General features: G+C 40.4%; 1 protein-coding gene across 2 annotated transcripts in view; it reads right to left on the bottom strand.

The window, feature by feature from the left end:
- Positions 1–7,935: 7,935 nt before the first annotated feature.
- Positions 7,936–14,788, bottom strand: part of NAA35 (N-alpha-acetyltransferase 35, NatC auxiliary subunit) — a 63,243-nt gene continuing 56,390 nt past the window's right edge. For both annotated transcript variants that reach the window (XM_044658621.1, XM_044658630.1), the window contains exons 21-23: positions 14,384–14,506; positions 9,651–9,731; positions 7,936–8,378 (exon numbers count right to left, since the gene is read on the bottom strand). In XM_044658621.1, coding sequence (XP_044514556.1) covers positions 8,319–8,378; positions 9,651–9,731; positions 14,384–14,506 — 264 coding nt within the window. In that variant the 3' untranslated portion in view covers positions 7,936–8,318. The remainder of the gene's footprint in view (positions 8,379–9,650; positions 9,732–14,383; positions 14,507–14,788) is intronic.

Genomic DNA, 14,788 nt, shown 5'->3' with positions numbered 1-14,788 from the left:
GTGATCTCGACTGTGGTTCTGGTTCCTGAACTGCTTCTTCCTAGATGGTGATACACCATGTGATATTCTTTCTACATTCTTGGCAATATGTTTTTTTGGTTTTTTTTTAAATAGGACCTCCTTTTTTTTAGGTCACTGAGCCACCTAGCTACCCCCAACTCGCAATATTTTTTATTTGATGTAGAAGCAACTCTGGACTTTGGATATGACATTCCAGGGACTTTGGGGAATTTCTTTTAGGATATAGATTTTCTCTTCACTTTGCCCTCTGGTCCTAAGAGATCTAGGTAGTTTTCATTTATGATTTCTTTAAATGCATCCACAATGCCTGGCAAAGGTTCATCCAGCTTTTCCTGAAAGACCTCCAGTTCTTTATGCCAGTACTGCTTTCCATTTCCTTCTCTTCTCTTCTCTTCTCTTCTCTTCTCTTCTCTTCTCTTCTCTTCTCTTCTCTTCCCTTCTATTTCCTTCTCTTCCCTTTCCTTTCCTTTTCCTTTCCTTCCTTCCTCCCTTTATTCCTTCCTCCCCCCTCCCCCCCACCTTTCTTCCTTTCTTTCATGTCTTGCTTCATTTCTTGTAGGAATTCATATAGTCCTTGCCCATCTTTTCCTTTGAGTCTACATGTAGTTGTTATGGTGATAGATCCTCGTGCCTTCCTGAATGGATTTTTTTCTGGATCTTGGGACCTGCAATAATTTTTTATAGTAAGTTTGTTTTTTTTTTTAAACCCTTACCTTCTGCCTTAGAATCAATACTGTGCATTGGTTCCAAGGCAGAAGAGCCTTAAGGGCTAGGCAGTGGGGATTAAGTGACTTCCCCAGGGTCACTCAGCTAGGAAGAGTCTGAGGTCAGGTTTGAACCCAGGACCTCCCATCTCTAGGCCTGGCACTATCCACTGAGCCACCAGCTGCCCCGAGTCAGTTTTATTTTGTTGACGGTCTCCTGCCTTAGTCCTTGAATGCCGGCTTTATGCCAGAGCTGGCGTGAATCATTGTTGCTTGGTTTCTACCATTCTCTGGCTCGCTTGTGCTGGCTGGGCTTAGCTCTGGCGGTCCCCTTTCTTACCGACCGCGGGTCGGTGTGTGACTCGTTGGGGAGTTCAGCAAAGCTAAGTCACTTCCTAAAGGGTTTGGATTTCTTGAGCATGACTTAGGCTCACGTCGTTTTTAGGTTTTTGCTGGAAAAGGCTACAAGGAAGTGGATCTGCTCATCTGTGTTCAGGCAGACCTTTTGGCCAGAAGCCCCAGAGATCCTCCTCCCCGACTTGCTCGGGTTGTTACTGTCCGTCCTCCTCCTCTTCAAGGCAGAATAGGCGGGTGAAAGCCGTGGGGAGGAGCCCTACCTGAGAGCTTGGCCAGACGCAGCAGATGCTGGGCGTGTCCCTCCGCCAGCCGCAGCGGGGCCGGGACCACTGTGGCAGAGAGAGGGAGGCCCATCCCTGGAAAGGGAACAATGAACAGACACCCAAAGCACTAGACAAGAGGGCGAGCCGTCTCCCCTGCTTCGGCCACTTTACTTTTGGGGCGTTTTCCTCGATTGGACTAGATAAATTGGCTAAAACACAACGCTAATCTTTCTTTTTCCTGGCGAGTTCAGTAGCGATATGTATCGTCATTGGATAAGCCTATGATTTGGAAAGTGCATTCCGAACGTGACATCCGGGGCTGCTGGGTGGCTCCTTGGATGGAGAACCAGGCCTTAGAGGGTTCAAGTGTGGCCTCAGACACTTCCTCGTGGGGTGACCCTGGGCAAGTCACTTCACCCCCACGGCCTAGCCCTAGACTTCTCTTCTGCCTTAGAACCAATATTTAGTATCAGTTCTTAAAAGGAAGGCACGGTTTTAAAAAACAAAAAGCTTCAGGATCGGGAACATCCAGAGATCACTCAAGGCTTGATCCTATACGCGCTCACAGGACGATTCTTCTGTCCTTATTCTGCTTAAACAGGAGGGCTCGATGAATCTGTGCTCCTGGCGGGAGAAGCTGATGTATGGCCCGCTTTTGTAGATCATCAGAAATGCGGGGGGAAAAAATAGAAAAGCTGCAAGACTCGCCCAGAGCTTTTGCCCCACTTTGGTAAATGAGTCCCTTGTCCATTCTGAAAGTGGCATATCCACCTCTCAGACAGACTAAGCTCAGGGCAATAGGAATTTGGAAAAAAGAGCTCCCCCACCCCCTCAAGGAGCTTAGCATCTAAAGGGAAGGAAGATGGTCCGTATCATAAAATAATGATATCTAAAAAGCCATGAGTAAAAAAAGATGAGAATCAATACATTAAAAAGAAGACCAAGAGGAAGTTGAAAAGCAGACTATAAGCAAGTTTTGTGACTGTGTGCCGAGTTTGACATGCATTTAAACAACCACATAACAAGGTATTTCGTCCTAGCTTCTCTTCTATTCTTTGTATTTTGATAAAAATGACAAAAATATGAAATATATGTAGCTATGTATTGGACTCATATATACTCTCAAGTCTCCTTTTTGACAGCCCCACTTGCTCCTTCCTTCTTGGGTAAGGGGCCAGCCCGGATCACTTCCCCGTCTGCTTTCCCTGCTTCTGATCCTACTGGCTGGACCCACTAAACATCCGTTTAGGTTATTAGGTTAGAACCTCTGCTAGGACACGGTCCTGTGCGGCAGGGGCGATCTTTTCATTTCTCAGGACTAACCGATAGCTCTTATAAACCTCTCACGGCTCCCACACTGCCATCTTCACCGCTGAAGACTCAATTCAAGAAACCAAGAAAATGGAAGCCATTGGCTGTGAGCTCTTTTCCTCTTCTCCACGTCTTGCAAACCTTTGAAGTCATCGGACACTGTTTTCCCAACTTAGTCCTGTGTGATGAAGTGGTAACGCATAATCCCATCCCTGTACACTTCTACCCCCGGACTCCTCTGCTGTCTACCAACCTGCCCAAGCTCCTCACACCATCTTCCTCTCTTCCTTTGTTCACTTGGGAAAAAGCTGACTGAATTTGTTTCTACTTCTCTCGCTCACTTTGCGACCCTTTGCAATATGACTCGCAACTCCATGGGCCAAACGGTACCAAGAATCGGCACCAGGTCGAACACCTCCTACAGTCTTTTCTCCACTGCAACAGGGGAAGCTGTTCTCTCATTCTCTTCTTCCCTTTCCATCTGCTCCTCAGTTTCCTTTTCAGGTTTATCACCTGTATCATGTCCTGAGGGTACTCTAGGGCTTTGTTCTGGGACATCCTTTCTCCCCCTCCCTTTTTTTTTTTTATCTCTGGCGATGTCTCAGATCAGTACACCTAGTCTTGGACTCTCTCCTGGGTTCTAATCCCATATCTCCAGCTCCCTATTGGTCCTTTGAAAGGCAAGACAGCACTTCTCTTTCCTTCCACATCCCATCTTCCAAAGGAAGGAGAGGACTGTCATCCCCACCCCATCCTCCTGGTTCAGAACCTCAGCTTCCCTTCCAGTGCCGCACTCTTGCTCACTTGGCACAACCAGCCAGTTGCTGTATCTCCTTTCTTCTCCCTCCACACATTTGTCTATTGCCTTCTCTCTGCTCACCAAATGACCACTAGTTCAGTCTCATCACCTCTTGCCTAGAATATTGCTGCAAACACTTAACTAGTCTCCTCGAAGGGTCTCTTCCTACTTCTGTGCCAAAGTGATTTTCCTAAATCCCAGGTTTGACCGCTCTTTAAACTAGTGGCTTCCTATAACCTTTAGAATTAAAACAAACTCCTCCTCCCTTTGGCATTTAAAACCCTTCACCTCTGGACTCCACCCTCCCTTTTCCTTCTTATTATACATTATTCCCCCTTATGCACATCAGTTTGGCCACATCACCCTTCATAAAGCATGGCACTCCCATCTTCTCTAGGTACTGGAATGACTCTCTGACCTCACCAATTTGGAAGTTCTCTCAGCTGATGTAGTTCGAGCCATTAATAGCTTCTGCCCCCCTCCCCCCACCCCGCTCATGACCTTGTCCTTTTATGAGTTTGCTATAGAAAATCTGCCTGGTGTGCTGAGCCCCCCTCCCCCCCCCCATTTGAGAGGTACCATTAGTGGAGCACCTTGTTGAAATGACTGTACAATGAAGTGTCCATGTTGGAAGGCAGGATCTGAACTGAGGTCTTGCTAAAGTTGTAGGGCAGCTAGGTGGTGTGGTGGATAGAGCCTTGGCTTTGCAATTAGGAAGACCTGAGCTCAACTATGGCTTCAGATATTTATGACTTGAGTGACCCTGGGCAAGTCCCTTAACCCTGTTTGCCTCAGTTCCTCATCTGTAAAAGGAACAGGAGAAGGAAATGGCAAACCACTCCAGTATCTTGTAAAGAAAACCCCAAATGGGGTCACAGAGTCGGACACAACTGGAAAACAACTAAGAACTTACTGTTTACCTGCCATCCCACATGAAGTGACCAGCCCAATTTCTCTTATGATGTATTTTTCAGCCTATTTATACTCAGCATGCTCCTCCCCACCTTCCTCTTTGTGACGATTCATTTTTAGTTTTTCAGACTTCTGTATTCCATTTCATTGGTGTACCAGAGGTAAAATACCATGAATGAGAAGATGGCCGCTTCCTGGTGAAACTTGGGGTCTTTAGCTCTGCCACTTTCTGAAGACAATACAGTCCATCTTCTTCCCTTTAATTTTGGGTCCTCCCTTATTGGCCCAGATTCTCTGTGTCCGTCCAGCTACATGCTGATACACTTGCTTAGTCTTTCCTGTAGGAATGGTCAGGCCAAAGCCTTTCCGTTGATTACGGCTCTCGTCTAGCCGTCTTTGCAGTGTCCTAGGGCGGGATGCCACTGGCCCAGGGCCATCGGTACTCAGGACTATCCCCAGCAAGACTGCAACTGTTAATTGGAATTTGGGAAATGCCATCTAAAAGTATATATAAATTTTCTATGGACACGTGGGGACCTTAAAAACTACATTTCCCGTGGTCTAACGGGTTTCCTGTTTTGGATTACGTATTCAAGGTGAGGGACAGCTTTAAATAGGGGGAAGTGACTTTGAACTGGCCTCTTTGGCTAGCAGTATTACAATTAAAAATGATAAAGACTGATATAAATATAGAAATTAGTATTTTAATTAAAGCCATGCTGATAGAGATAAATCATTAGACCACGCGCTTGTAAGAATTAAAAACTGCCGCTTCAGCCATAATTACCTCCCCTCTCATCCTGCACCCAGTAGCTAAAGAGGAAGTTCAAAGTCACTACAGGAGTTTATATCCCTTCTCTTACATCATCCCACTTCCTGTCTACCATGAGGAATCATGGGAAATGTAGTTTCAAAGTTTCCCACATGTCCATAGTAAATATATATATATACTTTTAGATGGCATTTCCCAAATTTCACTTTTACAGCAGACGCGGGAAGTAACAATAATGGCTGGGGCGGCAATTTTGAATTCTTACAAGCGCGTGGTCTAATGATTTTATCTCTATCAGCATGGCTTTAATTAAAATACTAATTTATATTATTATATCAATCTTTATTATTTTTAATCGTAACACAACTCAGAATGTTGTTACATCTCACAAGTCTCCCAGTTTTATGCCTTTCAGGGTGAGAGTCACTGTTTCATCTTTCAGTGGATTTTGGATGAATATGTAGATGGGGCCACCTTGTTGCAGAGGGTTAAGTTGGCATTTTTGTCAAATGAATCAAAAGCTTTTTTCAAATAGAGCCAAGTGGGTTCTGCCACTTCCCATCTGATATTGGGCAAGTAATTTAACTTCTTTGGGCCTTTTTTTCCCCATCTATAAAATGAAGTGGTTGGAATAAGTGGCCTCCAAGATCTTTTCTAGCTCTAGATATATGATCTCTGGGAAAAAGAAAAATGGGGAAAGGACAGCATACATGATATCCATCATTATTAAATTTTATACATAAGGGGGCAGCTGGACAGCTCAGTGGATTGAGAATCAGGCCTAGAGATGGGAGGTCCAGGGTTCAAATATGGCCTCAGACACTTCTTAGCTATGTGACCCTGGGCAAGTCACTTGACCCCCCATTGCCTAACCCTTACCACTCTTATGCCTTGGAGCCAATACACAGTATTGACTCCAAGATGGAAGGTAAGGGCTTTAAAAAAAAATTATACGTAAGTTTAATCAATTTAAATCACTTTTCATAGAAAGGATTATAGGGTCAGAGCTTCCAAAGATCCTAAAAAGCACCTGAATCAGGTAACATTTGACTTACCTAAGGTCACACATTACAACTTAAAATAGTCCGGAATTATTTCGAATTTATGCCATCTGTATCCTTATTCTTCCTTTAGCTTTTTACTAATTCTGATCTTTGTTCTGATTAAGTTGGAAGCCCACCAGAGTTGATTCAGCAATGCCTTCTTTTCCTGTCTGTTGAATTAATCAATTTTAAAAAAAGTCTGATTTGGTGCTTACATATCTAGCACCTACCAGTTCTTTTCTACAACCCCCTATTATACAGCATTATATTGCAGATTACCTCCCAAGGATATTTGAGTGGATTCATGGTTTTAAAGATGTCTGCTCCCTCAGAGTTTGATGTCTGATGCAAAGGAACACTTAAGAGCTTAAGGGTTCATATAAGCAATTCCTTTAAAAAAAAATATCCAACAAACCTGCAGTTAAAAAGGCAGTTAATTGACAATGTAAAAAGTCTGATAAAGTAAGTCAGTAAAAGTCAAAGGAGGTTCCTTGGCTACATCCATTCCAGATAAATCCACCTGGGGAAAGTTAACTATCTAGTTAGCTAATCCAATCTTATCTATCCTATTCAGACCCTTCCTTTCTATGCAACTCTAGTTCAAAAATCCTTCTGAAAGCATCTTTCCAGCATAGTAGAGGCCTGCTCCTAGCTAAGAAGTTTGCACTCCGTGGTTCACAAACCCATGTTTGAGCTTCCTGAATGAAGTTGTAACTTTTGCTTCTGATCCATAATGGCTGTGACCCTGGGTAAGTCATCCTTTCCTCCCCCAGCAACTTGGATGATAACTTGTGGAGGAGATGCTGATGTGCATTGGTAGAGGGAGTTTCTTTGTTGAGAACTTCCTGCACCATAGGCCACAGGTCCAAAAGACCCCTAAGTGATGAAATATTAATAATAGTCCGCCATCCTGCTTAGGACTTTTGAGTACTTAAGGCATATTATGGAAATGGGAGGGGCCAAAGATGGGCGGCATAGCCTCATTACCCTCAGGCATAGTTTCAATACAAGGGAAGATGAACTATCTTCTGGTTAGAGTTTAAACTTCAGCCCTCCCTCCATCATAGTTTCTTAGAGTCTGAAGGCTGGCTGCATGAGGCTATGGAAAGCAAGGAACGCCTGTGAGGGGAGGAGACCACCAGTAATATATAGTTCAAACAAGTTATGTCTATCTAAAAATGACATCACTGGAGGTGGGTTCTTCACATGTACTGGTCATTTAGAAGTCAGAAGTTCATTTGGCAGAGACTGTACACACAACCAAAGAATGGTGGCATGGACATCGTACCAAAGAAAATCACATTCTAACCCTTAGCCAGAGAGTGGGAGAAGAAATGGAGAAGAAGGAATATACAATCAGGGAGTCCAGCTCTCAAATGTGAGCAAGCTCCTTTTTGAAAAATGCTACTAAGGTGGGAAAAGTTCAGTTTTCAGAGATGATCATTTAGTTTTAGAATTAAATCACCTGTTTTCATCTTCAATTAAACCTAAGATTAAAGTTCACTGCTTATAACCCATGCATTGTGCTTTTTTCCTTACAGTTCAGAGCCACAGCTTTGTTAGAAGGTACACTGAGATTTAAAGAAAGGATCTAAGTCCAACTTTAAATATGAACAGGCTTACTTACATGTATGTTTTAATTGACGAACAAAAGCTACAAATGTCCTTTGTTTCTGAATGACCAAACCTTTAACTTCATAATAAGAATGGAATAATTACTCAAATATTCAAAACCAAAAACACACCACTCAACTGTATTAACAAAGTGCTACTGTATTTTCTCTCAGGCAGTGTGCATTTTCAGTCAAGAATTTTATTAACTTTTACAAACACCGTTTCACTCAATTCATTCATAAAAAATGATTTATGATTAAATCTGTAATAAAACCATACAATGTTGTTCATCAATAAGATCCGTTTCATCCATGGAACATAACAACAAACCACTTTAAAACAGCAGTTTTCATTCAGGTCACGTGAGACTGTCAGACTCAAAGTACTTCATCTGAAGGTTCTTGGTAAAGAAATCCATTTCATCTCAAGTATGTGGTAAGACTGATAGATGTCTATCTGCTCTCTGATGGAATTAAAAGTTCAGATTCTATACCTCTTTAGGGTCAGTTTTTTTAATCCCTTTCAAACAAGTTTCACAACTGGAAAGTATTTGTGAGCAGTGAAGTCAAATTCAGGGGGTACCTGAAAGAAAAACAGAAAGCCAATTCATTCATTCACAAACATGAATTGGATCACAGAAGGGCTTTCCGTCAGTATGGTGTCCAGTTTTGATCTCTGTATTCTAAAGAAGCATGCCACAAGAACTAGAAATGAGAAATTGGTTCTGTGAGAAAAAGGTAAAGGAATCTGAAGCATTATTAGGAAATGTATATTGCCTAGCCATCTCAGTAAAGGTCCCAACAAGAGGAAATGGACTGAAATTTCAGGAGTTTAGCGACTTATTTACCTCTGAAAATCATCAGGGGGGTCCATAAATGCCAGTGGGCATGTTTGATGCATAAAAAAGAAAAGGAAAAAACCTGGAGTGGAAGGGGAAAGGAGGAGAAAAAGTGGGGAAAAAATAGCACCAGCAGTAAAGAGCACCACCCAAAACTGCCATGGATGCCACTTGATGGCATTAATGTCATAGGTTAACTAACTAATGATAGAATTTTTCTCATGAGGGTAATTAAGCTCTGGAATTAATAAAAGAAGGAAGAAGAATGTTATCACCTGGAGATATTTTATAAAATAAAATAGATATCTGCATTACTTAGGCATTCTGCCTGACGGCAGAAGATATCTTTAAAAATGTCGTCCTCTGCCCCCTCACCCCCAGCAATATGTTTCTATGAGTTTTCTTTCATAACTTTTATCCATATATTGTCCTGAAATATAAAAACTCCAGAAATCATAATTTTATTCAACTATATTTGTAACCCTCAAAGAAAAATGGCAACCACGAATGTTAAAAGGTATTTGTAGAAAAGTACTTTTAGGAGTCTGGGACTGGGCTAAGTGAAGTGAATTGGTCCAGGCTGATTTAGCCAAAAGGTGGGTCAGAGGTGATTAAAAAACAAACAAACCCTCCCTCCCGTCTTAGAACCAGTAGTATGTATTGGTTCTAAGGCAAAAGAGCAATAATGGCTAGGCATGGGGGGGAGGGGGTGTTAATGACTTGCCTAGGGTCACACAGCTAGGAAGTTTCTGAGGCCTGATTTTAAACTTGGGACCTCCTATCTCCAGGCCTGGCTCTCTAATCCACAGCACTACCTAGCTACTCCCATAGATGGGTTCTAATCTTCCTGTCTCCTGACCACAAATTCAGATTTCTTCCCATTACACCAAGCTGTTTTTGGATTACATTTTTTGTATTTTACTGAGTAGATTTTTAATGCAACATAATATGTAATGATTCCATGAAAACACACTTTTCTAGGTAGGGGCATTTCAGATTTTCTGTAATGTTCTTACCTTAGATTCCTTCTTGTGCCCCCCTGCCAATAACTTCATGACCACAATGTTAGGTTTGGCAACTTTTAGGATCCGACTGACCTAAGCAAAAAGCAATGCAAATTGTCAAAACACCAAAGTTATGGTTAATGTGTCTCACCTTAAGACATCAATAAAAATATTTCCAATGTGGCATCTTTAATTTTTCATGAAAAAGCAGGAAAAATTTGAATATCAGTATCTAAAATATAATATCTTTGTTATTAGTAAAAGGTCCCAGAAGCAATCACTTCTTTAATTCTACTTTAACATTATAAGAAAGCAATTCTAGGGATTTGAGCATAAATGGAAATTAAGTTTCTATAAATCAGTAACTTGGCAACTTGCTACCCCCAAGATTAAGTATTCCAGCAATAAAGCATGAATAACAGACAACTAGGGAGTGCTTCATGACACTTCAGGATGAGATTATTGTGAAGGCCACAACTTCATCTGTCTCCTGTTCTTTTTTCTGATGTCAGTGCTCTCAAGACAATAGAAGCCTAATGAATGAGGTGACAATTCATGTAGGCTCAATACAAAACACCAAAAAATTAAAATTTCATTTCAACTCTGGGACAGATGAACCCATCTGGGCCTTCATTCATAATTCTTGGAGCACTGTGCACTAATCCACATTTCATACTGATCCCTCCAGCCTGAAGTCAATTCAGTCTTTCAGCCTTTGCTCCAAGCAAGCCAAATGACTCCCTACTTGGGAGGCTTCATTAGTTGTTAATTTTTCCCAGTTTCACTTAAATTTAGTTTGCCTTTCTCCTAAACAACTGCATTGTTTTACACAATTAAATTCTCAAAAAATTCTACTATGTTCTTGAGCTTTTTTCTGCTTTTACTGTTCCTTCTGCTATTCTGAATTAAAGTAAAAAAAAAAAAATCCTACTTTTCATCAGTTTCATTGATGTGTTGACATTATTCGGTTTGTATTTTTAAACTGCATGGTTTCTTGCCCAAAGAGCCACAAAACTGTGCATACCTTTTGATTCAGCAATATCACGATTAGGTGATCAGACAATCAGGTCTATATTACAAAGAGATCCAAAAAAAGGCAGGGGGAAGGATCTATTTTTTGTACAAAAATAATTGTAGCAGCTCTTTTTGTGATGGCAAAGAACTGGAAATCGAGGGGATGTTCATCAACTGGGGAATGACTAAACAAGTTGTGGTGTGTGATGGGTAATGGAATACTATTGGAGTATGAAAAATGATGATCAGGATGGTTTCAGAAAAACTTGAAACACATGAACTGATACAAAATGAACTTGGGAGGACATTGCACAGCATAGCAGCAATACTGTATGAGAAGCAACTGTGAAAGATTTAGATATTCTTGGTAATACAATGATCCAAGGCAATTCTGACGGAATTATGATGAAAGATGCCCTCAAGAACTGATGAAGTTTGAATGAATATTGATACATACTTTTTTTTAAACTTCATTTTCTTTGTGGGTTTAAAAAATATGTATCTTCTTCCACAATATGGAAATGTGTTTTGCATGAATCACATGTATAACCTATATAAAATTGTTTTACCATCTTGGGGAGGAGATAGGGGAAGGTAGAAGAGGGAGGGAGAGAATTTGGGATTTAAAATTTTTATTTTTACATATATAATTGGGGGAAAAATTTTCTTAACTTCAGAGTTTCACTACCTTGTCCTGAATTTTATTAGCTAAACCCAGTTTTCTTTAGTTTTTCCTAAGAAATTTTTTGATTCCTGATGTTGCTTCTGTACATTTTTCCTCTGCTATTTTTTAGTATGTTTTTTTGTTGTAATATAATATTCTTACCCCTGAACACTTCAACCAACATTTCTTTTACCTCCCATTGAAATATAAACCTGACTTTCCATGTAAGATACCTATTCACTATACTAGAGACCACTACTCTCATTCCTTGACTCATAGGGCCAAAAGGGGAGGTTGGTATAGCCCTTGCTCCCTTCTACCATATTTCACTATCGATACTCATTCATAATCTTTCCTTTTTGGAACCAGCTAAACCCCTTCTTGCCCCCCACCCCTCTTCTTTCTCTTCCATCTTAGAATCAACACTGTGTATTGGTTACCAAGCAGATAAATAGTAAGGGCTAGGTATTTGGGGTTAAGTGACTTGCCCAGGGTCACACAGCTAAGAGTGTCTAAGGTCAAATTTGCACCCAGGGCCTCCCATCTCTAGGCCTGGTTGTCAATCCCCTGAACCTCCTAGTTGGCCCACCCATTGCTTTCTAATGACTTTAGGATATGGCTTGTGGTCTCTACCATCCCATAAGTGTATGCTTATGTACTTCAACTCAATCTACTAAACAGTCAACGAATATATAGGAAGTACTTTCCATGTGTGAGTTGCAGTGCTAGGGATAGAAAGGTAAAAAGAGCCCCTGACTTCAAGGAATTCACATTCTACCAAGGGAGACAAGATACAAATAACTAGGTATAACAAATAGCAAAGTATAGGGAAAGTAATCTCAGGTAGGGAAAGTTACAGGCAGATTGGAGGATTAGGAAAAACATTCTTGGTGAGATGTGAACTCAATTTGATGCCTGAAAGAAGCCAGGGAAGTTAATGAGGTTGAGGTGAGGAGGAGGGGCATTCCAGGCAGAGAGAACAGCCATTGCAAAGGCATGGAGAAGGGAGATAGTGTAATATTCAAAATTATGAGGCTAATAGTAAATAGAACAGTATAAATGGGTAACATCTATAAGGGAATAAAGTATAAGAAGACTGGAAAAAAGTTGGAAACACCAGAGAGCTTTCAGTACCAGTTAGTGGACATCAAAGGTACCAAGGATCCAATGGAATTTTGGGATAAGAGTTGGGTGACAGTTAGACCTCTGCTTTAGGAAAACCACTTTGACAATTGGAGAACAGTGGGGAGAGCTTTGAAGCAAGATCAATTGCGAAGCTATTACAATGGTCTAGGCTAGCAGTGTCAAATGCCGTAGAACTCAAGAAAGCTAAAGATTGAGAAAAGGCCACACAAGAGTCAGCAATTAAGAGATAACTGGTGAGTTTGTAGATGAACAGTGAGGTCAGGGGGGTGAGCCTTACAATTCTTAGAACTCCAAGGTCCAAAACGACAAAATTCCTCAATCTAATAAAACCAATGTTTCTCACCCACTCTTTTGCTCACACTAAATCTATTCTTCACCAAAACAATGCTTTTTGGTCCCTCAATATCTACTGGTCCCTATGTCTATTATCAGGTTATTTCCTCTTTGACTTTACTTACCTCTTTATACAATCTTAACTGCCATTTTAACATATCACTAACCACCACATTTAGAATCTTTTCTTTGCCCCTTGGATTTTCTACTATTCCACATCTGCCAAACCTTATCCCTTAGGAATACCAACCATTTGATTTCTCCATTAGTTCCTTGAACAAAAATCGCTACAAGAAGTCACAAAATCATAATGACTTTACACACCATGAATCTGATGAACCGCAACTAAGCATTAATACTAATAAACAATTCTTTTGTTTTGTTTCTTCTCTTATTCTCCATAGCAATGATTTCAAATTTTTCTTTTAACAACTACTATCCCTCATACTTAAAGCAGATGTCCTGGCATCTGAATACACTAAAACTGGACTTTTGTCAAGGAAAAACACTCCTTTAGCACTATGTCTCAATGAATACAAAGGCCTTGTTTCAGTCTACATTCCTCTTTGTAACATGACAATACTGAGTGACTATGAGATATTCTCTCCTTTCTTAGTTTCAGACATACCATTCACTATTTAGCTCTCTCTTTTTTCTTTTTCGACTTTCTTCCCTAGCTCCTTTTATCCTCTTCTTATCCTGCACTGAGTATTTCCCATGTTCTGTTCTCATTTCTTTTATTCCTTCTACTGTCGCGATTGCTCCTTTCCACCCATCCTCCATAGTGCTGCCAGACCAATCTTTCTTAGGCATAAACATTTCATTGTGGGGCTCAAAGCTCTTCAGTGGCTCCTTATTGTGGGCTGAGGAAAATTCAGTCTTTTGCCTGACAATGAAGAGCCTTCCTCCACACTGGCATAGCCTACTTCCAGATTAACTGTTCTCCTCCAAATAGTCTATGTTCCACTTTGACCCTCCAACATGGCATGTAATTTCTTGTTGATGCCATTGTCTATTTTACACATAGAATGTCCTCCCTCTCACCCACCCTTTTTATCTATTGGATTTCTAACCATCCTTTACAGACCAACTCACATGCTCTCTTGAAGCTTTTCCTGAAGCTTGCTCTGACATTTTGGATACTCAGATGTTACAAAGCATTTTGTTCTGTGACCCTCCAATGAATTTATCATGTAATATTGTATATTACAGTTTTCTGTTTTTCTGTTTCATCCTCCTACATTATAAACTATACACAAGGACAGAAACATGTCTCGTGTAAACTTGTCCTTGACTCAGCACTTTTCAGAATAATAAATATTTGCTGAATTAGTTGACTGTGAGTCCAGTAAAGATATCTATATCTATTTATCTATCTATCTATCGATATTTCATTAGAGCCAGAAGGAAAAAAACCTTTAAAATTCAGCTGTACTTTTAAGACACATTAAACAAGCTTTCAATATACATGTAAAGGCAAATCTATATGTTATACATTAATGAGTATATTAAGACAAATCTCAGTGAATTTATGAAAATAAATTTCACAGTGAGTTATTTCTGTTTTCATCATTTCATTTGGTCTTACCTCATGGTCTGGATTTGGGATATTCTCCAGTATCATTTTTGCCTGTTGAAAGTGTTTACTAGCTGCCATATATAGGTCAGCAGACTGAGGAGGTGGACTATATTTATTAAGGTCAGACATTTCCTAAATAGAAAAGAAAAAAAAAAAAGAAAGATGAGCTAACTGTCACAAACAAGGTTAAGTGACTTGCCCAGGGTCACACAACTAGAAAGCATCTGAGGCCAGATTTGAACTACATAAGTCACAAGTCTTCCTGACTCCAGGCCTGGCACTGTGTCCACTATGCCACCTACCTGCCCCCAATGAATACTTTAAAGTACAATAAATATGTTACTAAAAAAACAAATAAAGCCAAATAAAATTTTTAGGCTCTTAAAAATTACAAATAGTATTTTATAATCTTAG

Source organism: Gracilinanus agilis, chromosome 1 (genome assembly GCF_016433145.1).
Source record: "Gracilinanus agilis isolate LMUSP501 chromosome 1, AgileGrace, whole genome shotgun sequence".
Classification (NCBI taxonomy): Eukaryota; Metazoa; Chordata; class Mammalia; order Didelphimorphia; family Didelphidae; genus Gracilinanus; species Gracilinanus agilis.
This window is presented reverse-complemented; position numbering and strand designations above follow the sequence as displayed.